This window comes from Sturnira hondurensis, unplaced genomic scaffold (assembly GCF_014824575.4).
Source record: "Sturnira hondurensis isolate 20B ecotype Veracruz unplaced genomic scaffold, ASM1482457v3 Scaffold0004068, whole genome shotgun sequence".
NCBI lineage: Eukaryota > Metazoa > Chordata > Mammalia > Chiroptera > Phyllostomidae > Sturnira > Sturnira hondurensis.
Genome location: NW_028076699.1, coordinates 5684170 through 5709171, shown reverse-complemented (window position 1 = coordinate 5709171; position 25002 = coordinate 5684170). Strand labels below are relative to the sequence as shown.

Below are 25002 nucleotides of genomic sequence, written 5' to 3'. Positions count from 1 at the left end.
TCATTATTAGTTTCCTATGCATTTTCCTTTATTTCACTTAGTGTAGCCTTCATTTTTTCATCTAATTTGTGACCAAAATCAACCAGTTCTGTGAGCATCCTGATCACCAGTGTTTTGAACTGTGCATCTGATAGGTTGGCTATTTCTTTGTCGCTTAGAAGTACTGGCTCTGGGGCTTTGAGTTGTTCTTCTGCTTGAGTCATAATGTTTTGGTCTGTTCAAGCCTGTTATGTATGAGAGGCGGGGCCTTTAGTGTTCACCAGGGTGGGGCAAACCAGTTGCTGGGTAATATGTGTCTTACTGTGGTTTGCAGTCAGAAGTTTTTGAAAGTCATTTCTCTTTAACAGAAGCACTGACTAGTGAAGCACTCCATTTTATCTAATCAATCACCAAGTTTGGTAGACTTGACTTCATGCTTTTCAAGGCTCTCTCCTTTTCCTGCTCTGTGCTGCCATGGTAGTCAGCTCTCACCTGGACTGTTCAGAGTCGTGCTGTTTGGTCCCGTTGCCTCCACCATTGCTCCCTTTATTCATTTCTCCACATTGCATCAAGGGATCTGAAATACAAGTCTTCTCATCCTAGTCTCCCTCTCTCTGTTTTCAAGTAGGGCTTTATTTTTCTTTCTTTCTTTGGTTAGTTTTTACTTCATAATCATAAACTTAACTCTGCAATCCAGCCAGACATGGAAGGGGTAAGGAAAATATGGAACCCAATGAACTGTGGTGAAAGCACAAAGATTATAGAACATCACAAGCAGATGAGGGGAAAGGGGTGCACTCCTGAGCCACAGAAGGAATGGTCTGGTGGTTCAGATAAAATACAAGTCCAATGTATTGCAGTTGTCCACAGTCAGTCATAGAGATTGGTGGTCTTGCCATTCCTGGACCCACAGCGCTCCATAACCATCATAACGTCTGTGCCGTCTTTCACTTGGCTAAAAGACTACCTGCTAGCCATCCAGCCACTTGGTCTTGGCAGTGCAGAGTCAAAACTGGGAACTGTTTGTGTTGGGTCTAGCATTTGCCATAGAGAAGATGCCAGGACCTGTGTGCTTCAGGATGAAATTCTCATCACATTTCTCCCCGTAGATGGACTTGTCACCTGTGCCATGGTGGTGTATGAAGTCACCACCTTGGCACATAAATCCTAGAAAAATTCTGTGAAAGCAGGAAACTTTATAACCAAATCCTTTCTCCCCAGTGCTCAGAGTACGAAAGTTGACCACAGGAGAGGATCTGAGGTAGCAGTGGCATCTGCAAGGCTTATTTTTCAAAGCTGTTTTATGTTCACAGCAAAATTGAGTAAAACATAGTTTCATATGCTCCCTGTCCCCACACACGCGCAGCCTCATCCACCATCAGTAATCTGCACCAGAACTACTCTGTACCTTTGTTTCAGTCGGACTGTGTGGGCACATCATTATCACTCAAAGTCCAGAGTTTACATCAGGGTTCAGCACCCTTGGTGGTGGTGTTTCGAAACATATATCCATGATCAGAACCCAGGAATGTGCTAGGTGTTCAACATATGTTTATTTAACTGAATGAATTTCTGTGATGCTCTGTTGTGAGGAAATGTAACTAAACTTGTTTCTATTTGTTATCTTCTTTGTTTCTATTGGTTATCTTCTTTGTTTCTAGTTCATGAAGCCTGAAACTAAGGATTCAAGAGACTACCCTGACTTGGCAAAAGAAGCAGGTAATATAGAATGTTTAGTTCTTTGAACATTGTAGTTTATTGTGGGATCTGTCTTGATTGTGGAGCATTCTTGTGACCAAAAGAAAAAAAAGGAGAACTTATACAGGCAATTGCCCAGTGGCTTACTAGAAAGGAGAGAGGGAAAAGAGCTTGGGCATTCTTAGCTAGGTAGTCGGAGCAGACAGTGGCTGGCCAGTGATTTTATGTGCTACCCAATTGTTTGTTGGGACAGCAAAGGGCTCTGTGGGAGAGAGAGGTAGGTTCATTAAAAGGGATAATTTGATTCTAGGAGATATGACAAAATCGGTGTCTTCTATTCCTAGAAAAGGGGTAATCACATTCAAAATGTATTAAATACCTGTGTGGTGGTTTTCCTCTCTTCACTTGACTGAGCCAATGTAGAGAATTCTTTTTCTGTCACTGGGCTAGTGTGTGGCTAAACGAGCGAGGTGACAGAGTTTGTTGATGTATATACTCTTGTGAGTGTTAAGCAGAGAACTTGGGTGAGTAATCAGGAGCTGGAACTCAAGAGAGAAGGGTTCACGGTGTGTGGTCCATGTTGCCTAGTTGGTCTTCAGAGACACATACTTGGGCCAGGCTGCTGCTGGCTGAAGAGTGGATCTGAATTCCCTTGTTCTCTCATAAAAAAAGGAGGATAAGCACTGTAGCTTCTCTGTACGGTGGAAATAAACGTTTTAGACTCGGGTGTCAGTTGTTTGGGAGTGCTAGAAAACACCACCTTCCCAGTGCGTGGAGACCTCGAGGGCTCCTTGGCCCCATGAAGTTGTTAGGTACAGTCCTCCTCCTGGGAAGTCTCCCAGACCCATCTTGCTCCTGCAAGCCTGTTGCCAGGCATCCCAAAAAGAGTTGTTGGAGTTATTCATTAAATAATCCTCCGTGTCTCCATCGGTACCTAGTACCCAGTGCCTGTATATTTGGATTTTGTTTCAACTCTATTACTTAACTCAGTATTTAGATATTAGTATACATGAAATCACAGCATCTCTGCTCCCCAAAAGGAAGGTTCACAAGATTTAATTAATCGATTTTGATCTTCTGGGTGGACACTTTTCATTTAATGTTTATCTTTTCTGTTGTTGAACATTCTCTTGACTGATGTCTCCAAATAGCTTTTGCCTTTCTCTGAAGTGAGAGATGCTTTACACAGTTCTTTCTCTATGTTTTTGTTCCATTGCTTTTATTTAGTTAATCATTTTGTGGTTACTTTAGTAGTATGTAAATATAATATTTTGATTACAAAATGGTAATGTTGAGGTGAAGTTATTCAGTTTGAAATTAACTGTGGGGATCAACTGTTAACAAGAAACTCGGCCTGATTGACTTTGCTTACTGCTTAAAATTCTCTTCTTTTATAAGTGTAATTAGGAAAATAAGCTTCACTTAATATAGGAACTGTAATGTAGAATAAGCTTTTAAAACTTAGCTTTGCTTTTAAAAATACCCGTTGGTTCCAAGGATTTAGGGAAATGAGAAGCGCAAGAGGATGATTCCACTCACCTGACATCGTCTTGGGTGTGATACATGTGCCTTCAGACCGCGTCGGTCACGTCTGGTTTCACATGTGTTCAGGCACAGCCTAGGGAAAAACTCCTGAGATTCTGTAACTGATTTTACAGTCTCCGCTCTCTGGACTTACCTGTAGACTGGTGATGTGGCAGGGGTGGGTTTCATGGAATAGTAGATCCAGACGTCTTACCCTCTAATTCTCCAAACTGGTTTTAGGTGGAGGGCAGGGGTGTTAGCTACCATTTTCTTTCCTATCATTTCCCAGATGCAGAGAGTGGAGAAGAGCGCAACCAGCAGAGTTGCGCTCTGTCAACTTCCATTATTTAGAGAATTCTGCTCTTTACACATTCTTCATCCTTCTTTCCCTCAGAGAAAGGTTAGGATTCCTTTGCACCTAAATATAAAAGACACTCATTTGAGTGGTATGGCAGTGCTGCGTAACTCAGGTAGTTAACTTCTGTGCTTCCTTTGTCTTCTCGTCCCTTTAAACCCTTTTTATATAACAATTGTTTGAATCTGAAAGTATACACAGAAAACCTCATGTTAGGGGGAAATGTTCAACAAATAGTAGTGAGTGCATCTTGGGGACCTGGAAGGGTTCACTGTAGGGTGGGGTGCAGATCTCAAGGCTCCTCCCATCTGATAGGGAGCGTAAGGCAAGTTTACACAGGTGGTGAGTAGCCCGTGCTTGGTACAATATGCCCTTGGTATCTGGAGGAGGTACAGAGCACAGGCTAAACCTTGTACCTTATGTAACTCAGTCTTTCCCACTGATTATAAGAGCAATACATGTGTTTTATTGGAACACAGAATTGTATAATAACGAAAATGAAGTTTTGTGACCTGTGTCTATATCTCTATTAACATTGTAGTGTGTTCTGTTTTACAATAGTATTTTTCCATATGCTTATATGAGATAATGTGCTATGTAGATTTGCTTCCTGAATTTTTAAACTTATTTTATCATGAGTCTCCTGTTGATAAAAATTGTTTGAAAAAATTTTTTTCAAATTTTAATGATATATTTATTCTATGATTTTTCTGGACATTTAGGTTTGCAACTTTTTTGATATTTTAGAAGAATTTGAACATCTTGCTAAGTAAATATTTCATCTCATCTCTAATTACTTTTGAGGACAAAACCTAAAGATAGATTTATTGGACTAGTGAATATATGACCATTTTAAGTCTTACCAAATTATTTCTTTCTTTTCTTTTCTTTTATTTAGTTGTTCAAGTATAGTTTTCTGCCTAGTTTTCTGCCTTTTACTCCCATCCCAGCCCACCTCCCTCCCATTTCCAGCCCCCCGTTGTTATTGTCCATGTGTCCTTTATACTTGTTCCTGCAGACCCTTCTCTTTTTCCCCTGAAATTCCCTCCCCTCTCCTCAGGACTTGCCAAATTATTTTTCAGACTGGCTACATTATTAGTGTCACTAGCAATGTATGAGAATGCCCTTCTTAACATAATCTTGCCAGCATTATTATAACTGAAACATGAAATATTTTTGTTTATATGCCAAGTGGGAAAAGATGACTAGTTTGATTAAACTAATCCCATAATAAATTAAATGTCTTCTTAGTTAAAAAATTTCAAAGTAGACCCTGGCTGGGTTGCTCAGTTGGCTAGAGTGTCGTACTTATTTGCCAAGTTTGTGAGTTTGACCCCGATCAGGGTACATATTGTACAAGAATCAACCAAATGAATGCATAAATAAGTGGAATGCTAAAATCAATGTTTATCTCCCCCACTTCATATGATTAAAGAAAAAACCCCACACCACAGAATAGCTTAGAATTCCCAGGGCTGTTCCTCAGAGGGCAGTTTCTTTAACTGTTGTGGCTTTAGTTCTTCTGGTGGTTATTTTCATATCCCTAAATGTTTATTCTACCACACTTATTCCAGCTTTTGGTTCACCAATTTTAGATCGATGTCTGCTTCTCACTGCGAGAGATGAGAATTTAGCTCACACCCTCCCTCCAGCCTGCACTTTCTTCTTCCTGGTTTATTTTTATATTATTTTTCAGTTCCTCCATTGGTAATTTTTGTAATTTTAAATAGCATCCTTAGAGCTCCATTTATTGTTCCATGGAGAAGATCATCTCTTGATCCTGGCTCCGTAAGACGATCATGCAAGAGCTTCCATCCCCGTCCACCCCCAGTATTGCCATTCTGTCCAAACTTGCTCACTAGATGTGCAGTGGGACCACAGAGGTGATGGAGATGAGGACCTTGTGGTAAGGGTCTTTAAGACTCTTGGGATTTAATATATTTACAGTTAGGTATACAGTTAGGACAGAAAATGTTAAGTATCAGAAAGGAGATGTGGAAAAGTGAGGCAGTAGCTTACAAGAAGAAATGATTACTTTCAAAAGCAGAGATCTGAGGTGATTTGATGAAGGATTTGTCATTTGGATTGAACGTAGGCTACAGAGAAGTAGATTTACTGCTCTGGGAAAACTAAGTTTACTTTTACCCCTCTAAACAAATACTTAAAGCACTGTTTGATAAAACCCTTTTGTTTTTATAGGTATGAAGGCTTTAGCTGATGCACAGATTCCTTATTCAGCAGTGAAACAGGCATGCATTGGCTACGTTTATGGTATGTATTAAACTGTGTATTCTAAAAATTATTCAGCTAAATCTAGCAGCAACCACATAAACAATATAGGGGTGTTTGTGAATTTTAACTTTCAAAACTCAGAATCTGGAGTTTTACCCATCATTCCTAGATTTCTCTTATGCATTGGCCTAGTTTAACATATAATTTTGCAGTTCTTATAGTCAAAACAGGAAATAAATTAAAAAATATTTTTTATCTTTATTTATTTTTAGAGAGAGAGGAAGGGAGAGGGAAAGAGAGGGAGAGAAACGTTAATGTGTGGTTGCCTCTCAGGTGGCCCACATTGGGGGACTTGCCCCACAACCCAGGCATGTGCCCTGGCTGGGAATCGAACTGGCAACCCTTTGGTTCTCAGCCCGTGCAATATTTTTATCTTTAATAAAGAAAATATTACCCATAATTGTACCATATACAGATAATTACTCTTAAGAAGATAAATTTTTGCTTCTTGTTGTCTTAAAATTTGCATTTGTTGACATTTTTGTATTTAATAGAATTTTTTCAGATTAAAAAATGATATGTACTGCCCTGGCTGATGGCTCAATAGATTTAGTTCCAGCCTGTGAACCAAAAGGATCCTCGGTTCGATTCCCAGTCAGGGCACATGTCTGGATTATGAGCCAGGTCCCTAGTTGGGGGCGTGTGAAAGGCAACCACACATTGATGCTTCTCTCCCTCTCTTTCTTTCTGCCTTATCCCTCTCTATAAAGAAATAAATAAATAGTTTTAAAAAATGATATGTACTATTTATATTGTAAAAAGAAAAAGGGGCCCTGGCTGGTGTGGCTAGTGGATTGAGCATGGGCCTGCGAACCAAAGGATCTCAGTCCGATTCCCAGTCAGGGCACATGCCTGGGTTACAGGCCAGTTCCCAGCAGGGGACACACAAGAAGCAACCATATGTTGATATTTCTCTCCCTCTCTCTTTTACCTTCCTCTCTAAAAGATAAATAAATAAAATCTTTTTTAAAAAAAGAAAAGGGGAACAAATGCACAAGAAAAAAAATAAGTCAACTGTTGAAGTGACATTGGAAGCATGGCAGACCCCCTGGTCTCTTCCCTTGAAGTTACAAGTTGAATAGCCATAGTTCAACACACAAACATGTCTGAGAGATCCACACTGTGAAACTCAGAACATGGCCCACTTGGAGTGAGCAGGGGAGGAGGGGAAGGGGCAGAACCTAAATGGGTGCAAGAGACACAGTCTGGAGTGCACTGTGAGTTGGGAGAGGAGAAGAATCAGGCTGCAGTGTGTATTCTGCAGCCCTGAAGAACAGAGAGGTAGAATCGACATTCCTGCCTGAGTGGTCAGCACACGCTGTGGCTGAACCTGGTGACTGGAGTGGAGATGGAACAAGAGGTGTGGCACCCGTAATCTAGTAGACACCATTGCTAGGCAGAAAAGAAAACCTCGGAGCCTGGCCGCCTTTCCTCATCCTTCCAGAGCCTGGGGCCCAGTAGAAGCTGTAGCAGTGAGTAGTGGGCAGAGCACATTATCTGCAACCCTGAGAACTGGAGAGGCAGATGAGTTCCTCGCCGAGCAATGGGCTCATGCTGTGGCTGGTCCCTGTGAAGGGTGGGGGTGGTGGACATACAGAGGTGTGGCAGCTCAGAGCTGGCAGTTGCCATTGCTGAGAAGAGAACATTCTGCCAGCCCAGCCCACCCCCTACCCATTACACCTGAACTTGGAGGTGGCGGTATCCTGGGACACTTGGAGCACTATCTGGCAGCATCTGGTTATAGGGGGCAGCACTGGGATTTCACAGGCTTGGAACCCCCATCATCCACCACATTCCCCCAACACAGGTAGTGTTGTGAGACTGAGGTGACCTGGTTGAAGAGGAGACCTGGTCACAGAGAAGATGCCCACCCCCCTAGGGAATATAGGGATTTCCACCAGACCTGCAGGTATTCTAGAAGCCAGAGCAGTGCAAGAGAAAATAAAAACTTGTGCTTCCATGCACCTACTGGAAAACAAAGACCTCTTATCAACCTAAGTAGAAAATTGTTCCTCTTTAAAAAGAAAAAGCAGATTTTGTTGTCATAAATGCCTGGGCAGAGCATTTATGCACCAGGCAATAATCCATCAAATACCATGAATAACCACAGTAACAAGGCAGCTTAGAAAGAAAAGGAAAAATCTCCAGGAGATATACTTGTACACATGGAGATATGTGATTTAAATGACAGGGAATTCAAGATTGCAATCCTGAAAAAAACTCAAAATACAAGAAAATTCATATAGGCAGTTGAATGAACACAGAAATAAAATCAGTGAATAAATGAAGTACTTTACCCAAAGAGATTGACCCTTTAAAAAGTAACCAATAGAAATTTTGGAGCTAAAGAGCTCAGTAAAAGAGAGGAAGCATAAACTAGTGAGCTTAGAAATAGAGCTGACCAGATGGAGGAAAGGGAAATATTTAAGGTAGAGAGTTGGAGTAAAATAAATGAAAGAACTCTGAGAACCACCTGACTTCATCAGAGAGAGCAATATAAGAATAATGGGTATACCAGAAGGAGAAGAGAGGGCGAAGGGCACAGAGAGCCTATTCAAGCAGTTGATGAGAACTCAAACCTATGGCAAGAGCTAGATCCTTGAATCCAGAAAGCAAACTGAACACCTAGTTATCTCAATCCAAAAAGGCTTTCTCCAAGGCACATTATATTAAAACTGTCAAAAATTAATGACAAAGAAAGAATTCTCAAGGCAGCCAGGGTAACCTTTAAAGGAAATCTCATTAGATTATCATCCGACTTTTCAACAGAAATCCTACATGCTGGGAGAGAGTGGAATCAAATGTTCAAACTACTGAAAGAGACAAATTACCAGCCAAGAATAATATATCCAGTAAAGTTATCCTTTAGATACGAAGGAGAGATAAAGACTTTTCCAGACATAGAAGCTGGGGGAATTTACCTCAAGACCTGCATTACAAGAAATACTGAACGAAGTTATTCTACCTGAAACAGACAAAAAGATACATATCTGTGAGCCCTGGCTGGTGTGGCTCAGTGGATTGAGTGCTGGTCTGTGAACCGAAGGTTGCCAGTTTGATTCCCAGTCAGGGTGCATGCTTGGGTTGCAGGCCAGATCCCCAGGTGGAGGTGTGCAAGAGGCAACTTACTGATGTTTCTCTTGAACATCAATGTTTCTGTCCCTTCCCTTCTCTCTAAAAGTAAATAAATAATATCTTTTTTAAAAATAAGATACATAACTATGAGTAATATGACTAATGGACAGACAGAAGGCAGGAAATTGTAGCCCTTATTCAAAATAAGGTATTAATACACTTAAATATAACATAAAACTTAAAGGAGATAAAAAGCACTTAAAAAGCAGAAAACAACAATAGCTACTGCAATTTGTAAATGTACTCATAGCATAAAAAAGCATAACTTGTGACAACAAAAACATAAAAGGGAAGAGAATAAAGGTCTGAATTTGCAAAGGGGAATGGAGATAAGACGTATTCAGAAGAAAAAGGACTCCATATCAAAACTTCCTTCTGCATAAACTTAATTATAACCACAGAAAAATCTAGAACTGAGACCACATAAAAAAGGAAAATGGAAAAAATCATAGAATATCACCAAACTAAAATAACAGCTGGAAACACAGGGAAAAGAAGGGAGACACAGAGCTATCAGAAAACAAAAGATACAATGGCTGTAGATAAAATCCTCACACATCAGTAATCGCCCTAAAGGTAAATGGACTGAACTCACTGATAAAATGGCACAGAATAGTGAATTAGATCAAAAAACAAAAGTCAACCAAAATGCTACCATGACAAATGTAGACTCAGAGTGGTAGGGTGAAAAATGATACTCCAAACAAAAGTCATATTCAGAGAAAAGCAGGTGTAGCCGTTCTTACATCTGGCAAAATAGAATTCAAGGTAAAAAGGTAACAAGAGGCAAAGATGGGCATTTTATGATGATAAAGGGGACAATACAGGAAAAAGACAAGAATGCCCACTCCTCCACTGTTACTCAACCCAGTACTGGAAGTCCTAGCCAGAGCAATCAGGCAAGAGAAAGAGATAAAAGGCATTCAAATTGGGAATGAAGAAGTAAAGTCACTTTTTGCAGATGACATGATTGTATAGAAAACCCTGAAGGCCCCTCTAAAAACCTATTAGAAACACCTGGCTGGTGTAGCTCAGTGGATTGAGCACTGGCCTGTGAACCAAAGGTGTCAGAGCCGACCAACAGCCAACCCTTGACACAGTCGGGATGGATGAGGCGAATCTGCACAGCGGAAGCGACTATGGCTGGAAACCTCGGCTGTCTCCCCTTGTATGCTTGTTCTTGCTTGCATGTGGTGGTGGGACTTTGGCACATTGGTATTTTGCTAAGCCTCTGCAGAGTTCCTCTGATACTGCACATAATGATTTATTGACTGCAGAACAGAGGTCCCGAACAGCCCCAGGGCCACCTGCTTCCTTCACCTGGAAACTTAGCGATGGAATGAAACAGTAGGCAGACCAACTGCCAGTGCAATGGTGGAGGGTTTTGTTAAGGGAAACCCCTGATGTGCCCGAGCACAGAAGCTCAGAACTCTATAGCTACTACTCCTCCTATACCCTGGACAGGGGTAATCACAGATGGAGACAGATGGGTAAAGAGGCGTGGGAAACGGGTCAGTTATTATAGTCTAAGCACATGGGAGTAAATGCAAAGAATGTTCCCACCATGATGTAATAAGAAGAATATCTAGACAGAGAATTAGACATTTAATTCAGACAACCTAACCAGAAACCTTTGTCTTTTCCAATAACCATTACTTAAGTTTGCTGTGCACAGTTACCCCTGAAGGATTTCTTAGAATTGGCCTACCTATGAAGCCAACAGGGGGCACCTGGGAGTCTGTACACTGCTCAAAGTACTTTTGCTTAGCTGATTGATAGCCCTCTTGGTCACACTAACTTTGTTAAGCATGATAGAGTCTGTGGAACTTCCTGCACTTTTCCCAGTTATTTTTTATAATAACCTTTTCTGTTATGATAAGCACGCTATGCACCTGTCTTCTTTAACATTGTACAATCATCCCTATAAAAATAAAGAATGTTTGCAGTCAGAGAGCCAGTCAGATCTAATCAGTCTGACTGTCCTCTGGCACTCCACTTGGTGTCCAGCTCTGTATCCTTTGCCACAACGTTCCTCCTTCAGGGACCCTGAGACCCACCGAGGCAGGACCCTGGCACAAAGGGTCTCTGGTTTGATTCCCAGTCAGGCACATGCCTGGGTTATGGGCCAGGTCCCCAGTTGGAGGCACATGAGAGGCAACCACACACTGATGTTTCTCTCCCTCTCTTTCTCCTTCTCTTCCCTGTCTCTAAAAGTAAGTAAATAAAATCTTTAAGAAAAAACAATACTTCAAGTATACTTTAAGTATAAAACATACTTCAAAAAAACTATTAGAAACAATGAACCAATATGGTAAAGTTGCAGGATACGATATCAGTGTATCAATTTGACTTTGGGTGGTGAACACAACAGAGTACACAGATGGTATATTATAGAACTGTATGCTTGAAACCTATATAATTTTATTAACCGATGTCACCTCAATAAATTAATAAAATGAAAAGTCACCTGTCATCCCATTATCTAGAAATTATTACTAATAATTTTTGGTATAGGTCCTTCAGTGAGTAGGAATGTGTGTGATACACCTGCACATACAATTTTCTCTTAAAGAAAATAAGGTCCTAGTATACATACTTTTTGGTGACCTGCATTTTTCACTTTACTATGTTCAGGATTTCCCTTGTCATTAAGTCTTTTATACCGTTATTAACATTTTGCAATTAAGTTTTTTTTCTGGAATAGATTAAGTATTTACATAGTTCCAAAATATAGAAGGCAGATGATTATATAATGGAAAGTCTCACTCTTATTCCCTTAGACAACCAGTGTCACCAATTTCTAGTGTGTTTCCTAGAGGTAATTTGTGTATATACAAATGAGTATGTGCAAGTGTGGTAAGCTCCCCATTTGCCCTTTCTTTCGTTATTCACGTGGTAGCATAATGTGTATACCATTTGGTAGCTTGCTTTTTTTTTGTTTAGTAGTTCTTGGTAACTATTCCAAATTATATCATAAAGAGCTTACTTGGCCTTTATTTATGGTAGCATAGTGTTTCATGGAATAGATATATCATAATCTATTTAATCTACCTCCTTTTAATGGACATTTAAGATGTTCCAGTCTGTGGTATTTCTAATGATTGCATGATATTCTAGTCTTGGAGATTTATTATAGTTTACTTAGTAGTAGCAGTCATATCCTGTTCTCGGACATTAAAAATTATTTCTAATTTCTAGTTATTATAAAAGGCAGTAATACTATGGATAAATCTTTGTGCATATCTTTTATTTCCTTAGATTTTAAGATATCAGGAGAATTATTTTTTTAAAGATTTTATTTATTTATTTTTAGAGAGGGGAAAGAAGGGAGGAAGGGAGAGAAACATCAGTGTGTGGTTGCCTCTCACATGCCCCCTACTCGTAACTTGGCCAGCAACCCAGGCATGTGCCCTGACTGGGAATCAAACTGGTGACCCTTTGTTTCACAGGCCAGCACTCCACCACTGAGGCACACCAGCCAGGGCTGATATCAAGAGAATTCTTGAAAGGAAATTTACTAGTTCAGGTAGATGCAGTGTACTTATTGAAAAGGAGGCCCTTTATGTTGCTGCTTTCCCTGAAGACTGCTGGAGAGTCTGGACCTTCAGACGTTCCCATCACACTGCTGCAGCTTGTCTGCCTTGGGGTCCATGCCACTTGGGAGAGGGAGTCCAATGTATTCAACTTGGATCGCTGTGTCTGGGCTTCTGTGGCACTCAGGAGCTTCTAAACTTTTTGAAGCTGTGGAACCCTTATATGAAGAGAAAATCATGGCTTTTTCATCATTTGTTGTAGTTTTAAAGATTTATATCTAGCAATATAAGTGAAATATTGCTTCCTTAATCATGTAACCCTAGTCACATTGAACTGTTTGCTCTTACTTAGTCATTTCTCTACTTCCCAACCTCTGTATTATGTAAAGAACGTGCACATACATTCTGTGTTTTGAGAATTAAAAAAACTTTTTTATTGATTTTAGAGAGGAGGGGGGAAGAGAGAGAGAGGGAAAGGGAAAGAGGGAGAGAGAGAAACAGAAACATCAGTTTGTTGTTCTACTTATTTATGCATTCATTGGTTGCTTCTTGTATGTTCCCCTACTGGGGATTGAACCCACAACCTTGATTATCAGGGCAATGCTCTAACCAACTGGGCTACCCTGCCAGGGCCTGTGTTTTGAGAATTTTTCTATATTTGTAGAGTAAATGATGCTTAATGCTAAAACTGTTTCTGAGTAAGGTTTTCACAGTGTATTTATCGTTCTGTTCCTGTTGTATGCTAGGCAAAGGCATGACACTGACAAACTGTGATATGGTGCCTTGTTGTGTTGTGGTCCCACATTTCCCATGCTGCCTGTGTTACAGTTTCAGTTTCTTTTTCTCTGCAGGTGACTCTGCCTCTGGGCAGAGGGCTATCTATCACAGTTTGGGAATGACTGGAATTCCTATAATCAATGTTAACAATAACTGTTCCACTGGTTCTACTGCTTTGTTTGTGGCCCGGCAGCTGGTGGAGGGCGGTGAGTGGTGCTCATTGGTTTCGTGTATTTACTGAATAGGAGGTGTTTTGTTTTGAAACTGTTTTGTTCTTTGATCTTCAATGTTAATAAAACTTTTGATTAATATGGAAATGTTTCAGTCAAGAATATAGATAATTTTTGAAAATTTAAAACATTAAATAAAATAAATTTATTTTTAAAAAGGTCTTGATCAAAAGCTCAACAGAATAATTTTTGGAGGGTGGGGACATCTGAAAAAAGATGTTAAAGTTCAACTGAACAGCTAAACAAGGCAGAATTGACAAAATCTCTTTAAAAAGGAAATAAAAATAACAAGGTATGGGGGACAAGGACATTAGCATTATCAAACAGTATGACATTATAAAGCTCCAACAATTAAAACACTTTTTTTTGCATAGTACAGCAATAATCAACAATCAATCAGTAGAACAGAATAAAGAGCCTAGTAAAAGACCCTAGAATACTTGGCACTGAACCCAGTGAGCCATACCAGCCATGGCAATATTTGGAAATATAAAATATGATATAAAACCAAGCGAATTAAAAGCCATAAGAAAAATGTATACAAATGTGTATAGCAGTATTATTCACAATAGTCAAAAAATGAAAACAACCCCAATGTCCCTCAACTGATAAGTGGGTAAACAAAATGTGGTACATCCATAAAATGGAATTTTACTTGGCCATTAGGAGGAATGAAGTACTAGTAACATGCCGCAGCACAGATGAACTATGAAAACACAGTGCTAAGTGAAAGCCCCAGAAGTCCACATACTGTACAACTCCATTTACACAACGTTCAGAGCAGGAACATCCACTGAGACAGACAGTAGATTTGTGGTTGTGAGGAGCTGAGGGGCAGGGCAATGGGGAAGGACTGCTCATGGGTCTCAGGTTTCTTTCTGGTGTAATGAAAATGTTCGAAAGTTCAGTAGTGGTGATGGGCGCCTAAATCTATGAATTTATTTAAAAATACTGAATTGTGTACTTTAAAGGGGTGAATTTTATGATACATAAATCACATCTCCATAAAGTTTTTTTTTAAAGAAATACATTATAAAGCCATCCTCTGATGATGGAGTGTGAAACGATTTTTCTTATGGCTTTTAATTCACTTGGTTTTATATCATATTTTATATTTCCAAATATTGCCATGGCTGGTATGGCTCACTGGGTTCAGTGCCAAGTATTCTAGGGTCTTTTACTAGGCTCTTTATTCTGTTCTACTGATTGATTGTTGATTATTGCTGTACTATGCAAAAAAAAGTGTTTTAATTGTTGGAGCTTTATAATGTCATACTGTTTGATAATGCTAATGTCCTTGTCCCCCATACCTTGTTATTTTTATTTCCTTTTTAAAGAGATTTTGTCAATTCTGCCTTGTTTAGCTGTTCAGTTGAACTTTAACATCTTTTTTCAGATGTCCCCACCCTCCAAAAATTATTCTGTTGAGCTTTTGATCAAGACCTTTTTAAAAATAAATTTATTTTATTTAATGTTTTAAATTTTCAAAAATTATCTATATTCTTGACTGAAACATTTCCATATTAATCAAAAGTTTTATTAACATTGAAGATCAAAGAACAAAACAGTTTCTTGATTTTTTTCCTCTTATCTAGTTGCATATAAGGATTTTCTCTAATTTTTCACTGATTAAAAGTTTTATAGGCCCTGGCTGGTGTAGCTTAGTGGATTGAGTGTCGGCTGGGAACTGGGGGGGTTGCCAGTTCGATTCCCAGTTGAGGCACATGCCTGGGTTGCGGGCCAGATCCCCAGTGGGGGGCACGTGAGAGGCAACCACACATTGATGTTTCTTTCCCTCTCTTTCTCCTTCCCTTCCCTCTCTCTCAAAATAAATAAATAAAATCTTTTTAAAAAGTTTTATAGGACTATAGTATGTTTTTTTCATTTTATATAGATCAATATGTTTATTTTTATTTTTTAAAGAATTACTTTTTAAAAAGATTTTAATTATTTTAGAGAGATGGGGAAGGGAGGGAGAAAGAGAGGGAGTGAAACTCAATGTGTCATTGCCTCTAGCACACCCCATACTGTGGATATAGCCTGCAACCCAGGCATGTGCCCTGACTGGGAATCGAACCAGTGACCCTTTAATTCACAGGCCTGTGCTCAATCCACTGAGCCACACCAGCCAGGGCCTTCAATATATTTAAATAGAAGAATTTAATATATTTTGGGGGGTGCCTGGAAATTAAAATTTTCAAAATAATTATATTTTCTTTTAAGGTATGGCTGATTGTGTCTTGGCTCTTGGGTTTGAGAAGATGCAGAAGAGGTCCCTTATGAAACCAGTGAGTTCCATTTACTGTTGTTATTTCAGAGTTGTTACAACACTACGAGAAAACTTTGGACCACCATCAGTAGCACCTGTTAATAAGCCACATAAAACATACTTTGGCATAGTTATTAAATAAGTTTATACAACCCAAAAAGCTGACAGGTGACATTGTATATGTACATGTAGATTCTGGTATTTTAGAACAATAAAGAGCGATAGAGATAATTTAGTTCAACCTCTTTACTTCATAAATGATGAAACTGATGTTTAGAGAGGTCAGATTATTGAATTTGAGGTTGACTTATCTAATTAAAGAGTAATTTATTCATTCAAAAATTAATTTCATCCAACAAATTGAAGATAATTAGTGACATGTGAGACTTCTGTTTCTGATAATGGCAAACCAGTTTTTGAACCTGGTTCAAAACGGGTTATCAGTTCTTCTGCTGATGATAACCAGAGAGTATTTGGATGGAATATAAACAAAATATTCTAAAGCATCAAAGAGCTAATAAAAGAGAGGAATTTCAGATGAATGCCGGAAAATAAAGGTTAGCATTTGAAGGTGCTTTTGCCTTGAAGACCTTTGCTGATCAGGAAGCTGTGAGCTTCAATCTTGCTGGCTCCTAGAGTGAAGAGGAAAGAAGTCAAAGCTCATTCAGGTCCTCCCAATGTCAGAATTTTAATATCTACTCTCTCCATTAAACTGGGACTCTGTAGGGCTAAACTCTTTGAGTAAGGGTGAACCCAAGGTAAAACTGCTCCCCTTCCTTATTTCCTCTTTTCCGCACTTTCATGAGATCACAGGGAAAATTGTGTGGTACTGAATAGAACAATGGCAAGAAAAAGAGAAAGGGGAAAATACCTGAGAATAATCTTTTACTGAGAATTATAAATGATAACCGTAGTCCTCTGTGTAGGATTGCTGCAACAATTCTTGTTCTCTGGTGATCAAAAAACCCTCAAAGCATGTAATTGAGTCTAAACTGATTTCAGAATGGTAGTAACCTAGGTGCTTAACAGAAGCAAATGTAAATTTTATTTTGGAGGAAAGCATCTTTGTTCTAGGTCTTGAGAATTCTTCAGGTAAGTTTTTAAGGACATGCAGTCGAGGAAAACCAAACATTAAGAAAACAAGGCACCATAATTGCAAACTAGGAGAAGGAGGCACAGTAGAGAGCGATTTGTGAAGACTTCAAAACTGGCTTTACTAGACACACATTTAAGCGTGCTAACTGTGTATAATGAATAAAAGACAAGCTTGGAAATATGTTAAGGGAATAGGAAACGGCAAAAAGAGACACAACAGGCCTGAAAAAATAGAATTTATAGAAGAGAAAAATGAAGTAATTAAAAATTCAAAAGATAGGTTTGATAGCAGATATTATACATGACTCAGAAAAGAATTAGTGAAACTGGACTAGATTAAAAGTAATTATTGACTGACTTCCGCCAAGATGGAGGCATAGCTGGAAACACTTTGCCTTCTCCCACAACCAAGTTTGCATACAACAAAGGTTTGGAGAACAAAGCCACAGCCAAAAAACAGAAAATTGAATTATACGGAAGTCCGACAACGACAACAACGAACCGTTCAACGGGGATGGTAAGAGGGGCGGAGCCAGCAGCTGAGCAGGGTCAGATCCGCCGACCTAGGTGCACAGGTAGACCAGACCCAGTCAGGGTGTGGGGCAGACTGACCACGGTTGCACATTCGCGCACAGTGAGGCGGACCACGCAGGCCCCAGGGGGCGAGGGCTGACAGCGGTGACACACTCGCGTGCAGTGGGACGAAACACGTGGGCCCGGTGACGAGGCGACAGATGGGACGCCATCGTTCCTCTTTGACCCCGCCCCCACATACAACGTCACAACCCAGCAACTGAGTTGCCCTGCTCCGGTGAATGCCTAGGGATCCGATCCTGCTACTACATAACAGGCACGAAGAGCCCAAAAGATGGCGCAAGAGGAACTCAAAGTCCCAGAGCCAATAACCCTAAGCAACCGGGAAATTGCCAGCCTCTCAGAAGCCCAATTTAAGACACTATTTATCAGGATGCTCACAGAATTGGTTGATTATAGTCACAAATTAGAGGAACATATGAAGGCTAAACTAATTGAAATGAAGGGAGATGTCCAGGAAACCAATAGCGATGGAAAGGAAACTGGGACTCAAATCAATGGAATGGACCAGAAGGAAGAACGAAACATCCAACCAGAAAGGAATGAAGAAATGAGAATTCAAAAAAATGAGGAGAGGCTTAGGAACCTCCAGGACATCTTTAAACGTTCCAACATCCGGATTATAGGGGTACCAGAAGGGGGAAAGAAACAGCCACGAGTGGAAAACTTATTTGAACAAATAATAAAGGAGAACTTCCCCAGTCTGGCAAAGGAAATAGACTTCCAGGAAATCCAGGAAGCTCAGAGAGTCCCAAAGAAGTTGGACCCAAGAAGGAACACACCAAGGCACATCATAATTACATTAGCCAAGACTAAAATGAAGGAGAGAATCCTAGAAGCAGCAAGGGATAAGGGGACAGTCACCTACAAAGGAGTACCCATCAGACTGTCAGCGGATTTCTCAAAAGAGACCTTACAGGCAAGAAGGGGCTGGAAAGAAGTATTCCAAGTCATGAAATCCAAAGACCTACAGCCAAGATTGCTTTATCCAGCAAAACTTTCATTTAGAATAGAAGGACAGATGAAGTGCCTCTCAGATAAGGTCAAGTTCAAGGAGTTCATCATCACCAAGCCCTTATTATATGAAATGCTAAAGGGACTTATATAAGAAAAAGAAGATGAAAAATATTAACAGTGAAAGGACAGCAAACTCACAGTTATTAACAACCACACCTAAAACAAAAGCAAACCAAGAGGACAGCTAGATCAGGAGTGGAACCATAGAAATGGAGATCACATGGAGGGTTAGCAACAGGGGGGTAGGAGGAGAAGAAGGGGGGAGAAGGCACAGAAAATAGCATAGACGCTAGGTAGAAAATAGATAGGGGGGAGGGCAAGAATAGTGGGGGAAATATAGAATCTAAAGAACTTGAGACACATGGTTATAAACTAAGGGGGGCAGAATGGTGGGGGAGGGAGTGTGCGGGTGGAGGGGAATGAAGGGGGGGTAATGGGACAACTGTAATGGCATAATCAATAAAATATATTAAAAAAGAAAAAAGTAATTATTGAGACTATACTATAATGGGAAAGGATGGAGAATTGGCAGGAAGTTAAGATATATTGAGGATAATGTGCTAAGGTATAATACATATTTAATTGGAATTAATGGAGAAGAAGTGGTGAGAGAGAAAGTAGAATATAGACATTTTGTTTATCTTTTCAGAAAAACTGCTCTTAGTTTCACTGATATTTGAAAATCTATCTTTTCTATTGCTTTCAAGTCCCTATTTCATTTATTTCCAGTCTGGGGTTTGTTAATTCCTTCTACTAACTTTGGGCTTCTTTTTCTAGTTCTTAGAGGAGTGCAGGGGTGTTCACCCCCTGGCCTGCAGGCCTTGTGCAGCCCAGGGTAGCTATGAATGTGGCCCAACACAAAATCGGAAATTTACTTAAAACATTATGATTTTTTTGTGATTATGTGTTGCAACATATTTAATGTGTGGCCCAAGACAACTTTTCTTCTTCCAGTGTGGTCCAGAGACACCAAAAGTTTGGACACCCCTGGTAAAGTTAGGTTGCTTATTTGAGATCATTATTTCTCAATGTAGGCTTTTATTCCTATGAACTTTTCTCTTAGAACTGCTTGTGCTGCATCACTTGTCTTAAGATATTTTTTATTTTTCTTTTGATTTCTTTTTTGTCCCATTGGTTATTATGTAGTACATTAATCTCTGCATACAGTATTTGTGAATTTTCTAATTTTTTTCTTGTAATTGACTTCTAACTTTCTACCATTGTGGTTGGAAAAGTTGCTTATATGATTTCAATCTTCTTGAATTTATTAAGACTTGTTTTGTGGCCTAGTGTATGATTTATCCTGGAGAATGTTTCCTGTGCACTTCAGAAGAATGTATAATCTGTTGCTTTTGGATGGAATGTTCTGTATATGTCAGTTAAGTCTCTGCTATAATGTGGTGTTTAAGTCCAATGTTTCCTTATTGACTTTTTTTGTCTGAATGACCTATCCATTGATGCAAATGGGGTATTAAAGTCCCCTACTATTATTGTATTGCTGTGTCTTTCTCCCTTGTCTGTATTAGGTGCATAAATATTTACAAATATGTATTTGTTATATCCTCTTCTTGGAGGGACCGCTTTATCATTGTATAATGACCTTCTTTGTCTATTACAGTCTTTATTTTAAAGTCTATTTTGTCTGATATAAATATAGGTACTTAAGCTTTCTTTTGGTTTCTATTAGCGTCAGATATCTTTTACCAACCCGTCGCTTTTAATTGGTGTGTGATGTATTATTCTTTAATGTATTATTGTATTTGATTTGCTAGTATTTTGTTTAGGATTTTCTTATTCATCGGAAATACTGGTTTGTAGTTTTCTTTTTTTTGTTCCTGCCATGCAGTTGTTTTTTCCAGTGGCAGCCCCTGTTTACATTTCCACCAGCAGTGTACAACAGTTTCCTTTTCTATACATTCTGTCCAACACTTGTTATTTCTTGTCTTTTTGGTAATGGCCGTTCTAGGTGTGAGGTAGTATCTGATCTGGTTTTGATCTGCATTTCTCTGATAATTAGCGAACATCTTTTCATGTGCCTATTGGCCATCTGTACATCTTTGGAAAAATTTCTATGCAGATCCTCTGTCCATTTCTAAATCTGGTTGTTTTTATGTTGTTGAGTTGTGTGAGCTCTTTATATATTTTGGGTAATCCGTTATCGATGCTTGTTTTGTAAATAGCTTCTCTCCTCCAGTAGGTTGCCTTTTCGTTTTGTTGATGGCTTCCTTCACTGTGCAGAAGCATTTGATGTAGTCCTATTTGTTTACATTTGCTTTTGTTTCTTCTTTTTTCTTTTTTGTTGTTTTGTCATTTTCTTTTTCCTCTCTTTTAATTTTTGCTTTTGTTTTCCTTGCCTTTGCAGTCACGTCCAAAAAAACATCATTAAGACCTATGTAAAGGAACTTATCACCTGTAATTTCTTCTAAAATTTTTATGGCTTCAGGTCTTACATTTAAGTGATTAGTCCATTTTGAGTTAATTTTTGTGGTGTAAAATAGTGAGATCTAGTATTATTATGTTGCATGTGGCCATCCAGTTTTCCCAACACCATTTAGTGATGGTTGTTCTTTCACCATTTTATGTTCTTGGCTTTGTTGTAAGTTATCTGTATATGTGCAGATTTATTTCTGGGTTCTTTATTCTGTTCCACTAATCTATGTGTCTGTTTTTATGCTGACATACTATTTTGATTACTATAGCTTTGTAGTATAATTTGATCAGGGAAAGTCATACCCCCAGATTTGTTCTTTCTCAAAATTGCTTTGGCTATTCAGAGTCTTGTGGTTTGATACAAATTTTAGAATAATATTTGTTCTAGTTCTCTGAAATGTGTTGTTAGAGGGTTTTTTTAAAGATTGTATTTATCTTTAGAGGGCAAGGGAAGGAGAGAGGGAGAGAAACATCAATGCATGGTTGCCTCTCGTGCGTCCCCTGCCAGGAACCGGGAACTGGCCTGCAACCCAGGCATGTGCCCTGGCTGGGAATCGAACCTCAATCGTGTGGTTTGCAGGCCCACGCTCAATCCACTGAGCTACACCAGCCAGGGCTGTTATTAGTGTTTTGAATGGGATTACATTGAATCAGTAGATTGCTTTAGGTGGCATGAACATTGTAATTATTTTATTTCTTTCAACCTATGAATGTGGAATGTCTTTCTATTTATTTGTGTCTTCAATTTCTTTCAATGGTGTCTGATAGTTTTTTGTGTACAGGTCTTTTACTTCCTTGGTTAAATTTATTCCTAGGTATTTTATTATTTTTGATACAATTGTAAGTGAGATTTTATTTCTTAATTTATCTGATAGTTTGTTATTTGTATATAGCAATGGCAGTTTTCTGTATATTGATTTTTTTATTCTGCAACTTTACTGAATTCTTTTATTAGTTCAAACAGTTTTTTTCTGTGTGTATATGGAGTCTTTAGGGCTTTTTATGTATAGTATTATGCCATTTGCAAATAGTGACAGTTTTATTTCTTTCTAATTTGGATAATTTTAATTTCTTTTTCTTGTTTGATTGCTGTGGTGAGGACTTCCAATACTATGCTGAATAAAAGTGATGAAGTGGGCCTTCTAGTCTTGTTCCTGCTCTTAGAGGAAAGCCTTCAGCTTTTCACTGTTGAGTATGGTGTTAGCTATGGGTTTCTCATACATAACCTTTATTGTGTCATGGTATGTTCCCTCTATATCCACTTTGTTGAGAGTTTTTATCATAAATAGATGCCAAATTGGATGCCAAATGTTTTTTCTGTATCTATTGAGATGATCATATGATTTTATTCTTCATTTTATTAATGTGGTGTATCACACTGATTGATTTGCAGATGTTGAATCATTCTTGCATGCCTGGGATAAATCACACTTGAACATGTTATATGAACCTTTTAATGCATTGTTGAATTCCATTTGCTAATATTTTGTTGAGGATTTTTGCATCAGGGATATCAATGTAATTTCCTTTTGTTTTTCTGTAAGGGTAATAGTGGCTTTGTAAGATGACTTTGGAAGTATTCTCTGTTCTTCACTTTTTTGGAAGAGTTTGAGAAGAATAGGTATTAAGTCTTCTTTGAATATTTGGTAGAATTTTCCTGTGAAGCCAGGTGGTTTGTTTCCTGAGAGGTTTTCTTTTTTTTATTTTTTGAATTCCTGATTCAGTCATCTTCCTAGTAATTTGTCTATTCACATTTGCTATTTCTTCATGGTTCAGTCTTGGAAGATTGTATGTTTCTAAGGATTTATTCATTTCTTCTAGATCATCTAATTTGTTGGCATGAAGTTGTTCATAGTAGTCTCTTATAATTTTTTGTATTTCTGTTATATCAGTTGTAACTTCTTTTTCATTTTTGATTTTGTTTATTTGAGCCCCTGCCTCTGTAAGCGAATCTTTGATTTCTTATTTATAGCATTATTATTTACATTTATATTTAGTTTTGTCCTTATAACCTTCGAACCTCTTCCCCCCTCAAATATAAAAGAGTAAAGATTGTATCTGTTTTTTTCACCTTGAGAAGTTATTGGCACATATGGGATTTTTTATAAAAGTTTCTTGAAAGAATTGTAGCTTTTTGTTCATTTGGTTGTTTTCTTTGCCATGTTTTTGTGCAAAGCATTTCCTGACTGATATTATTCATATTGTCCAGTTTGGGTTTACATTGTGTTTAGAGTGAGCAAATATTTTAGTAACACTGTAAAGTTGGAAAGAAACACTACCATGTCAAGTGCTTATTAAATTTAGTTTTTTCCTCTCCCTTAGTCTTTTCACAGGACTTCTCCACTTGATAAACATATGGAAGTCATGATTAATAAGTATGGATTGTCTCCCCAACCATATACTGCTCAGATATTTGGGAGTGCTGGAAAAGAGCACATGGAAAAATATGGTATGTTAAAAAGAACTTTAAAACATGTTGGTTAATACATATTATATACACATTATATAGATGTGATGAGAACCAGCAGGTATTTATTAAGGAACTGTGGAAGATACCAGGATATATAAGATATAAAATAGTTTTTGCATTAAGTTGAAGTAGTCTGTGTAGAATTTAGTTGTAGAGAATGTATTTATATGTAGGACATTATATTGGAAGTGCCTAGAATGCTCTAAAGCCAGAAAATGAAATAGGAAAAATAACATAGATCTTGTATCCTTTAATCATGGACTGTAAATTGAGGTTCATTTGTTCTGAATATTATAATGAGCCTTAAAGCTGTCTCTTGGTTTATACAGTCAAATTTTATTCCTAGTACAAAGTTTATTTTTGATAATAGGTTTTCATTACCAAATTTTATTTCTAGTACTTAGTACATCATCATCTGTCATTCCATAGTGTTTTTTAAAATATATTTTATTGATTATGCTATTACAGTTGTCTCATTCCCCCTCATTTTTATTAACATAAAAAAACTCTAAGTAGCTGAAAATCCTACAAGGTCTCTTTAGAAAGAACACTCTCCCACCATTGAGCAAGAATTCTTTTCAGCCCTGGCTGGTGTGGCTCAGTGGCTGAGCACCAGACTGTGAACCAAAGGGTAACCAGTTGAATTCCCAGTCAGGGCACATGTCTGGGTTGTGGGCCAGGTCTCCATTAGGGGGTGCTCAAGTGGCAACCACACATTGATATTTCTCTTCCTCTTTCTCCCTTCCTTTTCCTTTCTAAAAATTTTTTTTAAATTTTTTAAATATATTTCATTGATTATGCCATTACAGTTGTCCCATTTCCCCCCTTCATTCCCTCCCACCCTGCACACCCCTTCCCCCACCATTCTCCCCTTTAGTTTATGTCCATGTGTCACAAGTTCTTTAGATTCTATATTTCCCATACTATTCTTGCCCCCCACCACCCGCCGTCTATTTTCTACCTACCGTCTATGCTACTTATTCTCTGTACCTTCTCCCCCCTTCTCCTCCTCCCACTCTCCTGTGGCTAACCCTCCATGTGATCTCCATTTCTATGGTTCTGCTCCTGATCTAGCTGTCCTCTTAGACTGCTTTTGTTTTAGGTGTGGTTGTTAGTAACTGTGAGTTTGCTGTCCTTTCACTGTTCATATTTTTATCTTCTTTTTCTTAGATAAGTCCCTTTAACATTTCATATAATAAGGGCTTGGTGATGATGAACTCCTTGAACTTGACCTTATCTGAGAAGCACTTTATTTGCCCTTCCATTCTAAATGAAAGCTTTGCTGGATAGAGCAATCTTGGATGTAGGTCTTTGGATTTCATGACTTGGAATACTTCTTTCCAGCCCCTTCTTGTCTGGAAGGTCTCTTTTGAGAAATCGCTGACAGTCTGATGGGTACTCCTTTGTAGGTGACTGTCCCCTTATCCCTTGCTGCTTCTAGGATTCTCTCCTTCATTTTAATCTTGGCTAATGTAATTATGATGTGCCTTGGTGTGTTCCTTCTTGGGTTCAACTTCTTTGGGACTCTCTGAGCTTCCTGGATTTCCTGGAAGTCTATTTCCTTTGCCAGACTGGGGAAGTTCTCCTTTATTATATTTTCAAAT

The 25002-nt window shown here is 38.7% G+C and overlaps 1 protein-coding gene across 1 annotated transcript in view; it reads left to right on the top strand.

The window, feature by feature from the left end:
* The window catches only part of SCP2 (sterol carrier protein 2), a 106999-nt gene that overhangs the window by 3313 nt on the left and 78684 nt on the right, over nt 1-25002 (top strand). Inside the window, exons 2-6 of the mRNA XM_037043250.1 lie at nt 1641-1698; nt 5756-5827; nt 13368-13499; nt 15747-15811; nt 23251-23377. Coding sequence (XP_036899145.1) covers nt 1641-1698; nt 5756-5827; nt 13368-13499; nt 15747-15811; nt 23251-23377 — 454 coding nt within the window. The remainder of the gene's footprint in view (nt 1-1640; nt 1699-5755; nt 5828-13367; nt 13500-15746; nt 15812-23250; nt 23378-25002) is intronic.